At 41.5% G+C, this 17587-nt stretch overlaps 1 protein-coding gene across 5 annotated transcripts in view; it reads right to left on the bottom strand.

Moving 5' to 3' along the window:
• Nucleotides 1-17587, bottom strand: part of THSD7A (thrombospondin type 1 domain containing 7A) — a 268112-nt gene that overhangs the window by 109865 nt on the left and 140660 nt on the right. For 4 of the 5 annotated variants that reach the window (XM_081164264.1, XM_081164266.1, XM_081164267.1 and 1 more), the window contains exons 4-8: nucleotides 14461-14709; nucleotides 11083-11264; nucleotides 7879-7947; nucleotides 5907-6062; nucleotides 1677-1880 (exon numbers count right to left, since the gene is read on the bottom strand). In XM_081164264.1, the coding sequence (XP_081020390.1) occupies nucleotides 1677-1880; nucleotides 5907-6062; nucleotides 7879-7947; nucleotides 11083-11264; nucleotides 14461-14709 (860 nt within the window). The remainder of the gene's footprint in view (nucleotides 1-1676; nucleotides 1881-5906; nucleotides 6063-7878; nucleotides 7948-11082; nucleotides 11265-14460; nucleotides 14710-17587) is intronic. The other variant, XM_081164265.1, reaches the window with a different exon arrangement.

Raw genomic sequence — 17587 nt, 5'->3', positions numbered from 1 at the left:
AATTTAATTACAAAATAACATTTGGTGTAACGGCTAAACGCATACCAGGTGACCTCTCGCTTCAATCTGTCTGAAGCATTTACAAGACTCTGGCTCTGCCGCACAACTTGCACTGTCATTTTTTAAAAATGTTTTATTGACAGTTTGGAGCACACTGTAGTATTACTAACAAAACTACACCTGGTTGATGCATATGCGAAAATAACTGTGCAAATCTAAGTATATACAGTGCTTTTTTCTAGAAAAAGAGGTGCAGGAACTCCTACTTTTTTCTGGCGGACAACCCTAAGTTGTTGAGCTTTTTTCTGGCTGAAGAAAAAGCCCTGAGTATATATGCATCTCTCCACCCATCCACTTTTTCTATTCCTTCAAATTAACTTTTTAATAGAAGACATTCATGCATATTGCCATATAGCAATTATTATGTTATACATGCATATTGCCATATATAGCAATTATTGTGAAAAATCAATATGATGTAATTCTTTCCCTTTCAAACCATGATACAATAGCATTTCCTTTGCCCATGGAATTGTTCCACAACATGACCTGTCAAACCAACTTCAAAGGGCTGAACCTCATGTTACAGCCACCCCAAGCCTATCCCTATGATGAAAGGAAGGAGCAGCATCAATTTCAATGGCAGCCCCATGCAGATTTTTTTAAAAATATGTACTCATGCCCTTACACTTTGTTTCTTAAGATATTATTAACCTGCCAAAGGAGCAATAGCTCACAGATTAGTATTAATCTGCGTTTGGACAGAGAGGGAAACATTAATTTCCAGTTGAATTCTGTTCAACTAAAAAAAAAAAAGAAATGAAAATTTGAGTCAATCTACCAAGCACATTCTTATCGTTTCCTTTTTTACCGATTCTATTTCCACCTCCATCTTCTAAAGAAATACTGAAAACACTGACACTTCACACTAGTGAAAATTAGCCTGTCAAAATTCATGATAAAAATGGCAACTCAGATAGTGAATGAGCATGGGAGTTCACATCACATTTCTGATAACTCCCTACCATCCTGTCAACAATTACACACATCCACCCCTCATTCACACTGCCGTTCCATCAGCATAAATTTGGCACATGTAAAGGAATGTTGGCAACCCACCAACTGTTTGTGATTTGAACTAATCCAAGCCGTGTCTTTACTTTCTGATAGTACAAGATCTACATCCATTGCTGGAACATGTATAGTAAATTTTGCTTCGAATCTATAGCCACTGTTTAATCAGAACACTACAACCACAATGCAGGTTGCAGCTGGTTGTTTTTATCTCCCATTTTCTTCAAACAATTTCCTCTTCTTCCATTCAATACTATCTGAGTTTTTTTAAAAAAAAAAAAAGCAGACAGTTCAAAACACAGCATTTGTCTATTCCAAGGATAGCTAACATGGTGACCTCTAGATTTTGTTGTAGTACAACTTCTGGAAGGTGCCACAATGATGGGCCAGCGCTTGCAATTTGGAAGGAGAACAGTTGGCTTCTAGAGCCAAAAAAAACAACAACCATTTCCATTGCTGTACACACAGGATCCTAGTGCCCATCATAGGAACTCAAGAGGACTGGGGTTTTCCTTCCCCCTCCCTTCTTTTTCCCCCTGTGAAACACCAACTCCCTAGAATAAATGAATGAGAAACCCCAGAAAACGGGCAGATCAGCGTACCATCACTGTTGATGCAGACCACCTGTGGCACCTGAGTACCAGGCCCACACTCCTTCTCATTGTCTGGAATGCAGTCTTCCAGTCGTACTATCCTCCAGTCAAAGCAAGAAGGTTCTTCACATGGGATGGCTTCAAGCAGATGAGGACAGTTGCCAGTGCCTCCTGTAGGTTCATTTGTAATGCGACGTTTCCTTAGTTTAAAACCTTGAGTATGAGAAATAAGGAGCAATTATCACAGCGATTTCAATGCACGAGGTATAATCATCGTTTCCCATTCACGTTTTAAACCGTATGGTTTTTACCAAGTGCTTCCTAAAGACAGCTGTGACATGTTTGTTCAATACAAGACTTTATGTAATTAACATCTCCGAAATAACAAAATATCCAAACCTTGAAAGTCTTGGAACTCTTACCAATGAACTGCTGACTTCTGCATTGTGTGTTTGTGTGTGTGTGTGTGTGTGTGTGTGTGTGTGTGTTTCTGTGTGTGTGTGATAAATCTGAAAAACACATTTCAAGTGCAGCCGCTGGGTAAGTTGCATAATGCTGGAGTTACCCCTTGACATTTGCCTGTTCTGTTTATATAGATACTTTTCATATACTTGAGGATGTGAAGAAAATCCATGTGTGAGGCTGGTCACCTGTGTGCTCCACCTTTGCCCTCCCTGTCTCATGAAAGCAGTCATAGGAGGTTTGATTTTAAAAAATGTATGGGCGGGGGAAAGGCTCTTCCCACCTCATGCTTTTTTGCCATCTTTTTACATACTGGCATCGGAAATGTGATTTAGTATTTGACAGCATCAACCATAAAACAAATATATTCAGATCGCCTTTGTTTTCTAAACTTTAATCTTCTACCTCTGAGGAGAAAAGCTGCTCAAGTAAGTCTCTGATGACCCCAAAATCCAGAAAAGTGCAATTCTGACTGAAGAGCAGGCATGGCATAAAACCTTGATCTTCAGCGCTCAATTCAAGGTGTAGCCAGGCTTCAGCTCTTAGTTCTTGAAATATATTTAGCTTTTTGTGAGGCAGCTCTGAGGCAAATGTGGGCCATTAAAAAAAGAATAACTGAATCTGAAGGAAAAGAAACAGAATGGAACAAAAGTGTAGGAGAAACAGAAACAGGAAATATAGGTAAGAGAAAAAGAAGGATCACAATTATAAGTGTTTGAGGGGTTTTTAAAAAGCTGACAAATACACATATTTATCAATAAAAGAGAATGACGTACATAACAATCCCATATATGTCTACTCAAAAGTAAGCCCTACTGAGTCCAATAGAGCTTACTCCCGGGTAGGGGATAAAGGACTGCAGCCTGAAAAACATAAGATGAGAAAGAGGGAAGGGGAGAGTTTGTACTGATTAAGTAGCAAATAGGAACAAGCAAATAAAAAGGGGGGAAGTTTGTAATTCCTGCAGAACATTCCTGAAAAGGTTTAAGTAAACTGCAGAGGTCAGTTTGCTTCCAAATCCAAAGGCAAGAGGAGCCCACCAAAACAGAGAAAGGCAAAGACAGAAAGAGACTAAGTAAAAGTAAAATGAATTATGTCTCTCTTCAACTATTTGCCTCAAGGTGGCAGAAAAAATAGATTTTAAAGTTACAGTACAATGGCTGTGTTCAAAATGAAGCTGAAATGTGAAGGCGGGGAAGGGTAAGATTGTATGTGGGTGTGTGAGCAGTTATGCCTGGAAGGGGACTTTTCACTGTTGACTAGTCAGGAGATTAAAATATTTCTGGATCTGGCCTCCATTACTGTGATAAATTTTGGAATGGGCCATGCTAATAAGATCTACGTCAGGTTTTCAGGGGTCCTCATTGTGGCTCCTGCATCTTCCCCATCCCTAACAGAGGTGACTAACCTAGAGCTTCTTTCTTGCATACTCCAGCCCCTGCAACCTGTGCAAATCTGATTTCAGCAGACAGGTTGGTGGGGGTAGATCTCCCTGGAAACAACAGCAGGAAAGGAAAGGAAAGGAAAGGAAAAAGGAAAGGAAAAAGGAAAGGAGAAAGGAGAAAGGAGAAAGGAGAAAGGAGAAAGGAGAAAGGAGAAAGGAGAAAGGAGAAAGGAGAAAGGAAAGGAGAGGAGAGGAGAGGAGAGGAGAGGAGAGGAGGAGAGGAGAGGAGAGGAGAGGAGAGGAGAGGAGAGGAAAGGAAAGGATGCAACAATAATGTGGGGTGCAGGTGCAGACTAAGAATCATAAATTGCAAAACTGGTAGGTCAGAGGAAGGGACAACAGCATGAAGGTAGCACAATTGGGGCCAGCATGTTAAACAGATGCTTGTCCCATTCACATATAAAATAGGTAGGGTCTACTCTTTAGAGAAAAAGGAGAGCACCGGGAAGATGGAAGACTGCTTCCTTCTCTCCACTCTATGGTTTCCAGCAATCCCCATCACAGTTCGCTTCCAGTATCTCAGCCTTGGGACCGCGGGACACTTAAAAGCTAGATGGGATGGGGAGGTAAGACAGGAGGCAGGCTGATTTTGTTCCACTCTTCATTGACTTTTTTGGTAGAAAGGAGGAGTGCGGAACCTGTAGCCCTTTGGATGTTGTTGGGCTCCAACTCCCATCAGCCCCAGGCAGAATGGCCCAATGGTCAGGGATGATGGGAGCTGTGGTCTGGCAACATCTTGAGGGTGGCAGATTACTTGCCTCTGGTGTGATGAGTAGAGTTTCCCACCTTTGCTTTGTAGGTGAACTTGACTAAGGTGTTTAAGATGCGTGTGACTGTTCTGCAAGGCTAGTTTGGCTCTTTGACATGACTCAGGAGCCGCTCCAGTTAAAATGCTACTGTAAATTCCTGGAGCAAACCATTGCAATGTGCCTGCGATTCGCTGAGAGGAATGGTTTTATTATGTACACATAAACATTTTGAAGAGCAAAATATTTCTTTGGAAGCTGAATGCTTGGCTATTTCGTGAGCACAAATCATTCCAGATGGATGGTGTCAAGAATGCCATAACTAAGTCCATGGGGATTTCTGTTTGTGAGTGAAGGTGACTTTCTCTGCAGAAATATTTCCTTCTCTGAAATATTGGCAAGTCCACCCTGTTTTCTGACTTGCCTCAACTGATCTCCAAAGCACTGCAGCTGCTTCTTAACATTATTTGTATACAACCCTCTCAACAAAGATCACGGGCAGTTTGCCACATAAAAATACAAAATGAAAACACAAAGTACATAAAAAACCCAAACCCATAACCCTCCGCCCTGCTCCCACAAACACATTTAAAAAGCAATAAATTGTTTAATCAGCCAAAGGCCTGGATACAGAGAAATGTTTTCATATATATAATGAAGGCACCAGGCGAGGCCGCCTGGGGAGAGCATTCCACAAACAGGGAGCCACCAGAAAAAGGCCTGTCATCATGTTATCACCCACTGGACCTCTCATGGAGGAGGCACATGAAGAAGGGCCTCAGATGATGATCACAGGGTCTAGGGCAATTCATATGGGGAGAGGCGGTCCTTGAGGTATTGCAGTCCTGAGCCATTTATGGGGGCGCAGTGGGGCAGTGGTCTGTGGGGACCTGTACCAGCCAGGAGGAAGGGAGAGCTTCAGAGGCACAGGAAGCTTCAGAGCTGGAGGAAGAGGCAGGCCAGTGCAGTTAAGGGCCGGGTGCTTCCCCACTCTCCCCTGCACCACTGTCTCCCAGAACCAGCAGAGAACTGAAGTGGGAAGAGCAGAAGCAGCTTCCAAGCAGGCGTAGTCTCTAGCTATATGTGTGCAGCCCAGAGGAGGAATGTACATAAACTGCTGGAGGGAGAGTAGTCCCCAGTTGTTGCAATTTCTCCTTATGGCACGGACCTGCCTAGACGCTAGATTGGTGTGGGTCAGTGTCCAGAGCTGTAGAAGCGACTGTGTTACCTTTGACAATAAAGAGTTAAATCTCAGACATATACATTCCTTTGGTTGGGAGACGTCCTCGACACATACCCCTTCTTCAGTGAAGTCCTTATTATCAACAATGGCTACAATAAAAGAAGAATTCAGATGGACAGTACTGCCTTAAGGTTCTGAAACTCAGGCAGTAATGCCTGTTTGAATTCCTATTTAATATTGGCAGCAAACATGGAATCTCTCTCTGATCAAATTTTGGTGGCACTGGCCACCTATCTGTATACGAGGCTTATGTCAAAATCCACCTAGAGCTCAAACATTATTCTAACATAGCTCAGTATGCAATAAAAGCAACTAATACCCATTTATTTAAAAATTGCACATACCCTTTTTGGCTTGTTGGTCATCACAGCTTTCAAAGGTACATGGCCCCCAAGCGGACCAGGCTGATACCTCACACTCTATGGGGCACGGAATATGGCACAATTGCGTTGTGCTAGGTGTTGGCCCTGTGCACAGTTTGTAGTCCACTGGCTTAGATGCTATAGGGAAGAAAAAGACAGCACAATGGGGTTCTTTGTTTTTTATTTCACACATGAATGAAGCTTTGCTGCAAGTCAACACTGCTACCCATCAGAGAGTGCTTTCTCATCTCTTTAATTTGGTCTTCCTCAAGCTGGTGCCCTCTAGTTTTTGAAATGGGGGGGGGGCAGTTAGAGCCCAGGAAGCTGTACTAGAAGCTCTACTAGAGCTAGTTCATATCCAAGACATGACGTTTGGAAATCTCTGAAAACACTGCATAATTTCCAAGCATTCTGTTCTTCCATTCCATGCAACGAAAACACAGCTGTGCCATAAGCAATGACACCACTTTCAAAAGGCTATTTCAGACCACACTGTTAAAGAAAAGGAGGTTTGAATAGGTATACATATGCTGTGTAGTTTCTCAAACTCCTCTTTCCTGCAAGAGGGGGAAATGACAGAAGTGTGCTTTCTGTATGCTACAGCCGGACAGAATTATTAAACCAGTGGCCTATGAGGATCCCTTCCCCGGGTACATGCATGCAATGGCACAGGAAATAGAAGCAAAGTGTATCTCCTTAGGAAGCTTTCTATGACTCTTGAGATAGCCGGGAGCACATCACACAAACTAGTTAGAGACACTTAAGCAATAAGAATTGACTAGCTGGATTCTCCAATAATAGCCAGCCATAACCACCGGGGGCTCATAAACAGCACATAAGCTGTGGGATAACTCAATCACAAGTATACTGCCTCTGAACAACAAAGCTCCATTTTTAGCTTTAAAAAAAGAGAAGAAAAGCTGGTCCATGCTGTTTCCAGCCCAGTCTTGTGAATGGTGCATGCTATAGTGTTATCTCCAGCCCAAACCATTGAGGATCATCTTGCACAATTTCACTGTATCAGATTTACAGAAGAGGATCGCATATATGGAGGAAGGTTGTTTTTTTTATTTACGAACAAAGCTACTTCACTCTAGGAAATCCTTTACTCTAGTAACTGAGGCTGCAATGAAATTGCATAATTTATTGCTCCACAAAGTGGCTCACAACATAAATACACAGCCAAATAAAACCATTTAAAATATTCATTTAGAACACTAAAACCTAATCCCAGCACAGAAATTAACAATACAGCCATGAAAAAGGAATTGCAGTAGACTTCAACATCATCTCCATTCTATACTCTTGGCATAGAAAACATTGACGGCCTTTAGAAAAAAGATGGTCTTTGTGGCCAACTTAGAAGAGGCCTGCCTAGAATCCAAAGGGATCAAATTTCACTGTGTGGCCACTGCCAAGAAGGTCCTTGTGATAACAACCAAAGGCTCTCCAGACCAGGAGTAGTCAGTGTGGTGTCCTACAGAGGTGGTTGGGTTACAAATCCCACTATAACTGACTATATTGGCCATGATAACTAAAGTCCAACAACATCTGGAAGGCACCCCCAGCTTTGCACATGCAGGTGAAAGCAACCCCTTACTTTCTGAATTAAGGTTGATAAGCAATAGAACATGTAAGTCACAATGTTTTGTACGGCACAGGAAGTAAAGGAGCCGCTAAATGCATTAAAAGGAATATGAGAAATAAATTTATAGTTTATCCGTATTGTTCTATGCATGCCGAAGTGTAATCAGTTATGCTCTTTTATCATTCTTTTTAATATCTTCAACATTTTAATGTGAAAGCCCACAGCTTCAGAAACAGAGAAACTGGTTTGTTTGTTTTTAATAGAGCAGTGTGTCCTCTATACAGCCAACACACTTTTCTCAAACTGAAGAGCGAGTCCTTAGACGTGTTTCAGTGAAACGTCAGACTGAAGGCCTCAATTACATACCTGTTATTTCAAAAGTGATTGATAGAAGTGGTGCAGCACTAGCCCTCGATGTGCTCTGTGACTGACTTTCTGAAATAGCAGGGACAAAGACCGCCATGAATACAAGAGAACGGAGGGTTTTTAATACAGCCTAAGACAGAACGAGCTGCTTCAAATTACACAGCTTACACTGCAAGTATGGAGCATCTAACAGCTATAGTGGCTGAGTTTCCTTTGTTTGTTTGCCATTCCCTATTTCAAACTGTGCTGATCAGCACAGACTGGCAGAGAAGTGGGAGGTAGGGTGTGTGTGTGTGTGTGTGTGTGTGTGTGTGTGTGTGTGTGTGTGTGTTCCCCCTATGTGTATATGCAGGCCTGCCTGCCTGTATGTGAGTGAGAGAGCGAGCAGATGTGGGAAGGTCACATCACCTTTGAATAATACATAGAAATCTCAATACAGTTTACCCCTGTGATGTCCTCCTGCCTCCTACAGCTTTATAAACATAAGCTCAACTTTCTCTCTTTACTAGCTGAACCTCTAGGGAAGGTTACTGAGACAGAGCAGTTCAATAGTCTCCAGTTCTCCTAACACATTCTAACAAGAATAGCTTTGATGTCAGCCTATACTAAGAAAAGATGTTATGGACTACTGAAATCCTGATCCCCTTTGGAAATTTGTTGCTGGCTTTATTAACGTCTTTCTTTATGCAAGACTTACTGTCACCATCTAAATGGTATAAACATTTTGATTCTTCCTCATTGACTGGTTGATTGCCCTGTCCTCTCAGATGGTCTGCATTATAAAAACTATGCACTTCCATCATTATTAATGGGTCGAAATATGTACCACATGCAGAGCAAGAATGGTTTGATCTAAGTATCTGGATCAAAATCGGCACTTGGCTCTCTAGCCTTCTCAAGTAACACCTCCATGTGCACAGACCGTGTTCTGGGTCTCTAAAACATAATTCTTATTTGAAACAAGCTAAGGACACCTCTGTGGCTGTATTTCTTTAAAAGTCAATATGTACAGCCTAATGCCAGAATATATTGTGGGTGTTTCAGGTCGTTCGAAACTGTGGGCTAGGATGCATTTTATTCAAGTTTATTTGGGTTTTATGAATTGTTTTATACCATTAAAGAAGGGGTGGGAACTATATTGTTAAATTATACCATACAATTGCTTCACTTATTTAGAGAATGCCACTTACTTAAAGATACAATCCACTGGTTAAGTTCTACTGTGCAATTCCGCAAGTGCAAGTTATCAAGAGTTTTGTGAACTTGTAAAATTCCCATTTCAATGCTGGTATATACAGAGAAGGGAAAGTCTCTTTGTTTTTACAAGTTGTTAGAGAAAGATTAACATGATAGAATGCTGATTCCATGACAGGGTGGTCTATGGAGCCTTTTTCTTTTGCAATCTCCATGCCCATTGAACATTTCTTAGATTTCATAAATATACAGTAACCTTAAGGCTGCCTTCATCAACCTGATGTATTCCAGATGTTTTGGACAAGGACTCTCATCAGCCCCAGCCAGCATATCAATGTGGGCTGGGGCTCTAATCCAAAACTCTATGTGGAGCTACCTTGAAGATGGTCCAGAGGCTGCAGAATGCAGCTGCTAGGTTGGGAAGTGGGCAGCCCCGATGGGACCATGTGACACCAGTCCTGAAAGCTCTGTACTGGCTGCCAGTGACCTACTAGGCCGAATTCAAGGTGTTAGTACTAGCACATGAAATCTTGGAGGTGAGGCTGTGGTGGTGCTGCCACTGGGGGCCACCCAGTTAGTGCTGACCTGTGGCAGGGCCTTTTCAGTGGTGGTTCCCCAGTTGTAGAAGGCCCTCCCCTAGTGTGGTGTGCCTGTCTGTAACATGATTAATTTTCAGGAGGAATATGAAAACATTCCTATTTACCAAGCATTTGGCTGAAGAACGCTGTTCCTGGCAACCTTAAGATCATTGGACAGGAGAATGTTTCTAACTGCTTTTAGAAAGTCCTGACCTATAACTGCTTTCGGATACTTTTAACTGCAATTGCTTTTAGAATGTTTTAACTGTCTTAGAAAGTTTTTGCTGTGTTTCTGATGAAGGGGCGGCATATAAATCAATTCATTCAATAAATAAAACATCTGGAGAGGACAAGATTGGCACGGGCAGCCTTAAGTTGTGGGAGGCATGCAAAAAAGAGGGAGATCATAGCAACACACTGTTAAATGGAACATTGCCCACTATAAATGAGAAGAGGGGTTGTGAGACTCAAGAGATTTTTCAGGTAATATAAGAAGGGAATGTAAAGATAAACTTTTCATTTAAATGAGAAACTGAGCTACTGAAGAACTACAAAATGGATTTTGAAATAGAAATAGTTTTCTTCCTGATGACAATTATCACTTGACTGCTCTCATATATTTCACAAAGCTAGCATTGTCCTGGTCCCCCAATGCATATGGCTGCGGTAAACATAAGATACCACTGACCCCAAACGGTGTCTGGGTCACCAACCTGGAGCTGCATTGCATGACAGAATTAACTGTTTTTGCTGGCAAGATCCTTTATGCATGGTGAAGGAACTTGAGGGCAATCAAATAAGTAGAGTGTGTAGAATTCAGTGATAAAGCACATACGTTGTATGTGTCCTATGCCAGCCCCAGTTCCCTGGTTAAAGGGTCTCAGGTAACAGGTGTATGAAGCACTGAGTTACAAGATACACATCTTTGCTCATTGGATACTTGAAGCAGGTGAGTATTTGGTGCTGAACTAGCAATTCCTAACATTCAGTTGAGAAACGATGGCCAATTAAAGATGATGATGATGATGATGATGATGATGATGATGATAATAATAATAATAATAATAATAATAAACTTCACATTTGTATACACTTTCAATTGTTATTCATGCACATTATGTGGTTTTCATCCTGACAATAACCCAGTAAAGTAAGTTACTGTCACCTGTGTTGCAGGTGAGGGGACATAAGGCTGAGAATGGGTTGCCTAAGGCCACCTAGTACATTAACAGCAACGATGAGAATCAAACCGGAGAGACTCCCTGATTTGTGGCCCAGTCTTGTAGTCATTATGCTCCACATTTCCACGAATACCATAACTCAGAAAGCATTTATACCTTATAACTGAAATGTGATTTTAAGAGAACTGAAAACAGTAACGTTGGAAGGTTTAACATTTATGCTAATTCATTCGTTATTGTTTCAAACATACCTTCTTTTTCCTTAAGGGTATTTAAATAGGAGAGGAGATTTTCATTAGCTTGCACACAATATACCTCCCGAACCTGAATCCCACCTCCACACAGAGCTGTTTGATTTCCTCGACGTTTATCCTGTTGGCTTAGTAAAGGGTCAATGCGACATTCTGTCCATTCTGTGGTTCTCCATCCATACCTGAATCAAATAAATTGCCAATTGATAAAACTAGCAACTGAAACGCACGATAAAGCAATCAGAGTTAACGTCATAAGCAAAGTGTCTTAACATTTTGGCTTTCGTTATCAGCAGGGAAGCAATCCAAAGGTTTATTTTTTTATTAGCTAAAATGGTTCAGATACAGACTACATTAGTTAAATTTAAAGGTAAAGGTAAAGGTACCCCTGCCCATACGGGTCAGTCTTGTCAGACTCTAGGGTTGTGCGCTCATCTCACTCTATAGACTGGGAGCCAGCGCTGTCCGCAGACACTTCCGGGTCACGTGGCCAGCGTGACAAGCTGCATCTGGCGAGCCAGCGCAGCACATGGAACGCCGTTTACCTTCCCGCTGGTAAGCGGTCCCTATTTATCTACTTGCACCCAGGGGTGCTTTCGAACTGCTAGGTTGGCAGGCGCTGGGACCGAACGACGGGAGCGCACCCCGCCGCGGGGATTCGAACCGCCAACCATGCGATCGGCAAGTCCTAGGCACTGTGGTTTTACCCACAGCGCCACCCGCGTCCCCTTAGTTAAATTTAGGTCCCTTTAAAATCAGCAATACAAGCTTGTCATGGCTTAGGTCCCACTGGTTTCAATGGGAATGATGTGAAACTAAGTAAGGCTACAATCCTATACCGCTTACCTAGAGATCAAGGGGCATTAAGGCTATAGCACTATTAGTCTGGATGCAACCCAGCATTCCAGGTTAGAGAGGAGTGCTTTATTTACACTAAATGACAGATAATTATTGAAAGAATGAATAGATTTATTTATGTATTACAACCGACAGGCAGATTGCTGCATGAATGGAGGCAAAACGGAGTGCCTGGGTAAGCTGCCACAACAATCTGAAGCTAAAACAATGCAATGAAAACACAAGGAAATCCAAGATAAACACATATACATTGAAAATGTTGCATGCAGGGAAGGGAATTAGAAACTTTCAGTTTCCCTTTGATAAGAAACAGAAAAGTTTATCATGCATAGCTATAGTTTTTGCTCCCTATTCACTTCTGCTTCGCATATATATATATATATATATATATATATATATATATATATATATATTTCATTCCTTCATTGTCAAGATGATGGTGGTTTCTCTGGAATGCACAGGCCTCCCTGCTGAGCAATGATGAATGATCAGAAGCTGTGAGCTTTCCAATCAGCCCAGTGCACAGAGAAAAAAGATCTGATACAGAGTTAAAAATCTCAATCAGCCTTATGAAGCGAAAGAAATGTCACAAGACGCTCCACTCAACCAGCGCTTTAAGCAGATATCAAGGGAACCATTTCTACAGGCCACAGGAGATGGAGAATGATATTTCTTTTCTTCCGAGAAGAATGACAATGCCCCACAATCAAAGACAGGAAAGCAAAATAACACAACATCAAAAATAGCTTTGCTAAGACCGCAATCCTGTACTATACACACTAACCAGGGAGTTTAAAGGGGCTTACTTCTGAGTAGGCATACATACTATTGCACTCTGCGATTCCTTCCCAGAAAATGAAAGAGAAGATTAAACGTGGGAGGAGGGGAGGGAACCCAGACAGTTCCCTATGTTCATGTGCTAATATTAATCTCAATTAGAAGCTGCACATTAAAGAAATCGTTTGAATCTAAACTGCTTACTGCCACGTCTTCTGGGCTCTAAGCAGGACTAATTTATTTACTGCTACTTTTAGATCTTTCCCCTACTGACCAGTTGCTGAAGACATCAGGATGCTCAAGGAATATTTATCAGCCTTGCACACAGAATGGGTCTTTTATCCCTCTGTGTGTAGAATACTTCAGAGACTGAGAATTTGCTGCAAAAAATATTCTGTGGAAAATACTGCTCTTGTCCAGCAATTACACTGATTTACTCCCAAAATGAAACTCTGGTGCCACCTTGCTGAGATGGATACCAGTTGGCAATACATTGAAGATAAGGCAACTAATGCCCCTCTCCCATATAAAAACTGGAATTTCTTTCTAAATTATGGGCATACTCATTTCCTAGAGCCAGTGGATATCCCTATCTATATCTATATACACAATAAAAAGTGAGTGTGGATAAAAACATAGCTGTTGCTTATCTCTTGTGAGCCCTCTCTTGCCACTGGCTGAACTGCAGTGATGTTCCACTTGTGAAATTCTGTGTTCCATTGGAAACATGATCTTGAGTACTTTTGGTTCACTGGCTTCATCCATTACACAGGGTAGTATATTTTTTAGATACCTCCATAACAATAACCTCATGGTGTCTGCTCTTAAGTTTTAATTTAACTGCAGCTTTTAAAACTCTTCCTGCCCCACTACAGTAAACACATTATGAACCAGAATTACATTTGAAAGTGAAATCTTGCAAGGACTATTCAAAAAATTTGAAAGAAAGAACTAGAGCCCACAAGAAGGGTGATCACAATATTGCAAAACTACTGATTTCCAAGAATGACAAAGAACGCTTTTAAGGTGGCAGGCCCAAAGGAACCTCTTTTTCGTCTATTTACCAGGACCCAAAATGGTTTTATTGTACATAATTCAAGATGCATTTGGAGGTGGCAAAAATAAAGCTCTTCTCCAAGTGCTGCTATCAGCACAACTGCTGGCAACAGCAATTCCTTGAAAAACCAAAATCTCCTTCCCAGGGTTAAAAAAAATGCCTTATAAAATGTTGGAATCCTTGTAAATTCTTGTAAATGCCCCGCATGTGAATGTGGTAGCTCTATTTTGGATAACTGTGAATATTTGCTTCCTTTCACCCTAAAAGAATGAGCTTGACTGACCAACTAAGGTATGGGGCCTTCTAATCTGTACCGAACTCTTACGCACACCCCAGTAGAAAACCAGAAACTATTTCCATATTAGTTGAAGCAAGCCTGATACATGTTAGTCTGGTGGCATAGAAGCTTCAGTAGTATTGTTCCTACCTGCACCAATGGGTAATGGGAGAAGGCAAGGGCTATGTGACTGGAGCTCACACTGGAGCTCTGACCCATGCCATGGTAACCCTACAGAAAGAATGGGCTCCTTCCATTACTATTTATTTATCTGAAATGTAACCCTGGGCTTCACACATCACCCCACTAATGTAAAATAGAGGGCCCCTGAAGCAGCTCCCAGGCTGCAAGAATAACATGAGTCCCAGGCATACTCATTGCTGAAGGTCTAGGACATGTCAATACTTACGTGATACACGGAGCCACCCCATCTCCTTGAGATGTGCACTGTTCCATTTCTTCTAGCTCTGGACACTCGTTTTCACTGCCAATAGGAAGCTGCTTAATGGTCCGTGTTCTTGTACGATTTCCTTTAGGGGATGTCAAATCAAAGCATGTTTTGGAACATGGACTCCATTCAGACCATTCTGACACCTGGCATTCCTTAGTGATCACACAGGACTGGAAGGTAATTGGTAGCGTCTCTTGTTGGCAAAAGCTGTAAAAGAGCATTAAGGTACTCAGAAAATGTATGCATTTATTAATTTTTATGACTGCATGATACACACTGCACAATAAAATGTGCCTTCTTATACCCATATCTTCTGGGAAGTGATTTCTGCTTCATGAAGCAGACATTTCTGCACCTTGTTCTAGAAATTTAGATGGCCAAGAATTAGAGGAGAGGCTTCTTTAATCTGTTTGTACTAAGATAACTAACTTGTTAATACTTTAGATTATTTATGCTGGATCCAATACGAAAGATTGTATTAAGAGCCATATTAAATTACAGTAATGAGCAAGTCAGAATGTAGTTATTTCTAAAATTATAATTGCCAAGCTGATAATTAAAAGTGTGTGTATGTATAGTAACGTGCCTTTAACTATGTATCTGTGACAATTCATTTCCAATTAAGAAAAGTCATCTTAGTACACTGCCTAATTGATGTCAACAAATGGTTTACAATTCTATTAGCCTTTTATATGGGGCAGAGCTGATTAATATTCTCATTTGAAATCCAGTTAATTTTTACATCCATGGCATAAAATACTTGCAAGCAGTTTCATCCCTCATAGTTGACCTACTGCCAATATTCAGAGACATTAGGTCCCATCCCTTCTAGAAGTGGATGGGTAGGCAAAACTTCTCCACCTTCTAGAAGAGGCACATTTCATGTTCAGCATGGGAGGAAGAAGGTCCCTGGTCAACAACTGTCTGCTGCTGGGTGGAATCACAAGGGCAGGGCAGATCAGAGGCCATGTCACTTCCTGTTAGCAGTCTGAAAGGAAGCCGAATTCGGGAAAGAGCCAACATTTAATTAATCCATTCATTAATTAGTTTTTGCTTATCCACCAGCCAATATGGAGGACATTTCTACTTTCCTTTCCTCAGGAAACTGGGTAGCTGCCAGTTGATGGAAAGGAATTGTACTAAATCTCTTGGCTGCCAAATGCAGCAGCCTAAGTCCTTTTTTTTGCTTTCCTCTTAGCAAAAGTGTTCTTTCTTTATCAGCACATGGACCAGCTGATTAGATGATGGCTGCTGTCCTTTTCTTAACCCAATTATTGACTCCTGGGCACTTGGCAGAAATGACAGTGCAGAGGGGAAGCTAAGCAGAGAAAGGGCCTCCGATACCACTTCCCAAACTAGAGGGTGCTTAATGGGCTTGTGGGTCGGGGGAGGGGGGAGGAAGTGCCACCAAATGTAAGACCCGGAAAAGCCTCCCTTTGACAACACAGAGAAAGGGTATTGTGATAGGGCACAGAGGCCAATATCCAATGGGGATTGCTTCTAGCTCCATCCTGGGTTGTTAGTTATTAGGTAGTGCAAGCAGTTCATGCTGTCCTTTGCCTTTAAATTGCTTTTCCTCTCACTATTGCGCAACATATGGGCTGGGTCTCCTGTGTCATCCTTTCTTTCTCTCTCGCTCTTTCTTATTGGCTCTCCATTGTGGATGGTATTACACTTCAGTGTGATATGCTTAACTGACATTAAGGCCTATCACTAGAACTGCACAAAATGTTAACTGTCAATCACTAGTCAAATGAGATTAATTTTTTTTTTTAAAAAAAAGGACCCACTATTGTTCCCTGCAGAAAAAAGTGGTGGTAATAGATATGCACAAATAGAGGCAACGATTTCTGACATATGAATAGTGCCAAATGAGCCTGCGTTCATCACACAAATATATTTCACAGTTCAGATAACCAACAGCTGCTATGACAGCTTCCTCATGCAGCAAGGACTGCAGAAATCACTGTGAATACACATACAGCCTCACCCTTATAGCTATATGTGAAATCAATCGATAATTCAGAGGCAAATGAAAAATTATTGTGGCGTCTTAGACCACATTCACCCCATACATTTAAAGCACTACGATACCACTTTAAATGGTTATGGCTTCCCTCAAAAGAATTCTGTGAGCAGTAGTTTTTGTTAAGGGTACTGAGAGTTGTTAGGAGACCACTATTCACCTCCCAGAATTACAATTCCCAGAGGTCCCTGGGAAGGAGGATTGACTAAACCACTCTGGAAATTGTAGCTCTGGGAAGGGAATAGGAGTTTCCCAACAACTCTCAGCATGATTAACAAACTATCATACCCAGAATTCCTTTGGGTATCATAGTACAGTGGTACCTCGGTTTAAGAACAACACTGTTTACAAACTATTTGGTTTATGAACTCTGCAAAACTGGAAGTGGTGTCCCGGTTTGCGTACTTTACCTCGGTCTAAGAACAGAAGCCGAATGGTGGAAGGGCACCGGCGGTGGGAGGCCTCATTAGGGAAAGCGCGCCTCGGTTTAAGAATGGCTTCGGTTTAAGAATGGACTTCCGGAACAGATTAAGTTTGTAAACTGAGGTACCACTGTACTTTAAATGTATGTTTTAAATGTGGTCTTTGAGGTTCAGCCTTCCACAACCTGGCGACCTCCAGATTTTTTAGGGTACAATGTTCATCACTACTGACCATTGGCCATGCTTGATGAGGGCTGATGGGAAATGTAGTCCAATAACATCTGGAGGGCACTAAATTGAGGGACACTGATCTGGATTATGGGTCATTCATCAGCTTTCATTGCCAGCAGATGCATCAGACAGCCTGGGACAAGCATGTGTGTGTGTATATACATATACATACATATATGTATATATATACATATATGTATATATATGTATATACATACATATACATACAGAGAGAGAGAGTGATGAACTGATGAACAATGGGTTAACAAAGTGAAAATGGAAAATAACATGACACCTGAATCCAAGCTCAGATGAAGCTGACATGCTGTTGATTTTGAAGGAAGAAAGAGATGAAAGAAATTACAGAGTTCCTGGGATTAATTTCCTAGAGAATAGTTAAGGGGAA

This window comes from Podarcis bocagei (assembly GCF_964188305.1).
Source record: "Podarcis bocagei genome assembly, chromosome: 12".
In the NCBI taxonomy this organism is placed as follows: Eukaryota; Metazoa; Chordata; class Lepidosauria; order Squamata; family Lacertidae; genus Podarcis; species Podarcis bocagei.
This window is presented reverse-complemented; position numbering and strand designations above follow the sequence as displayed.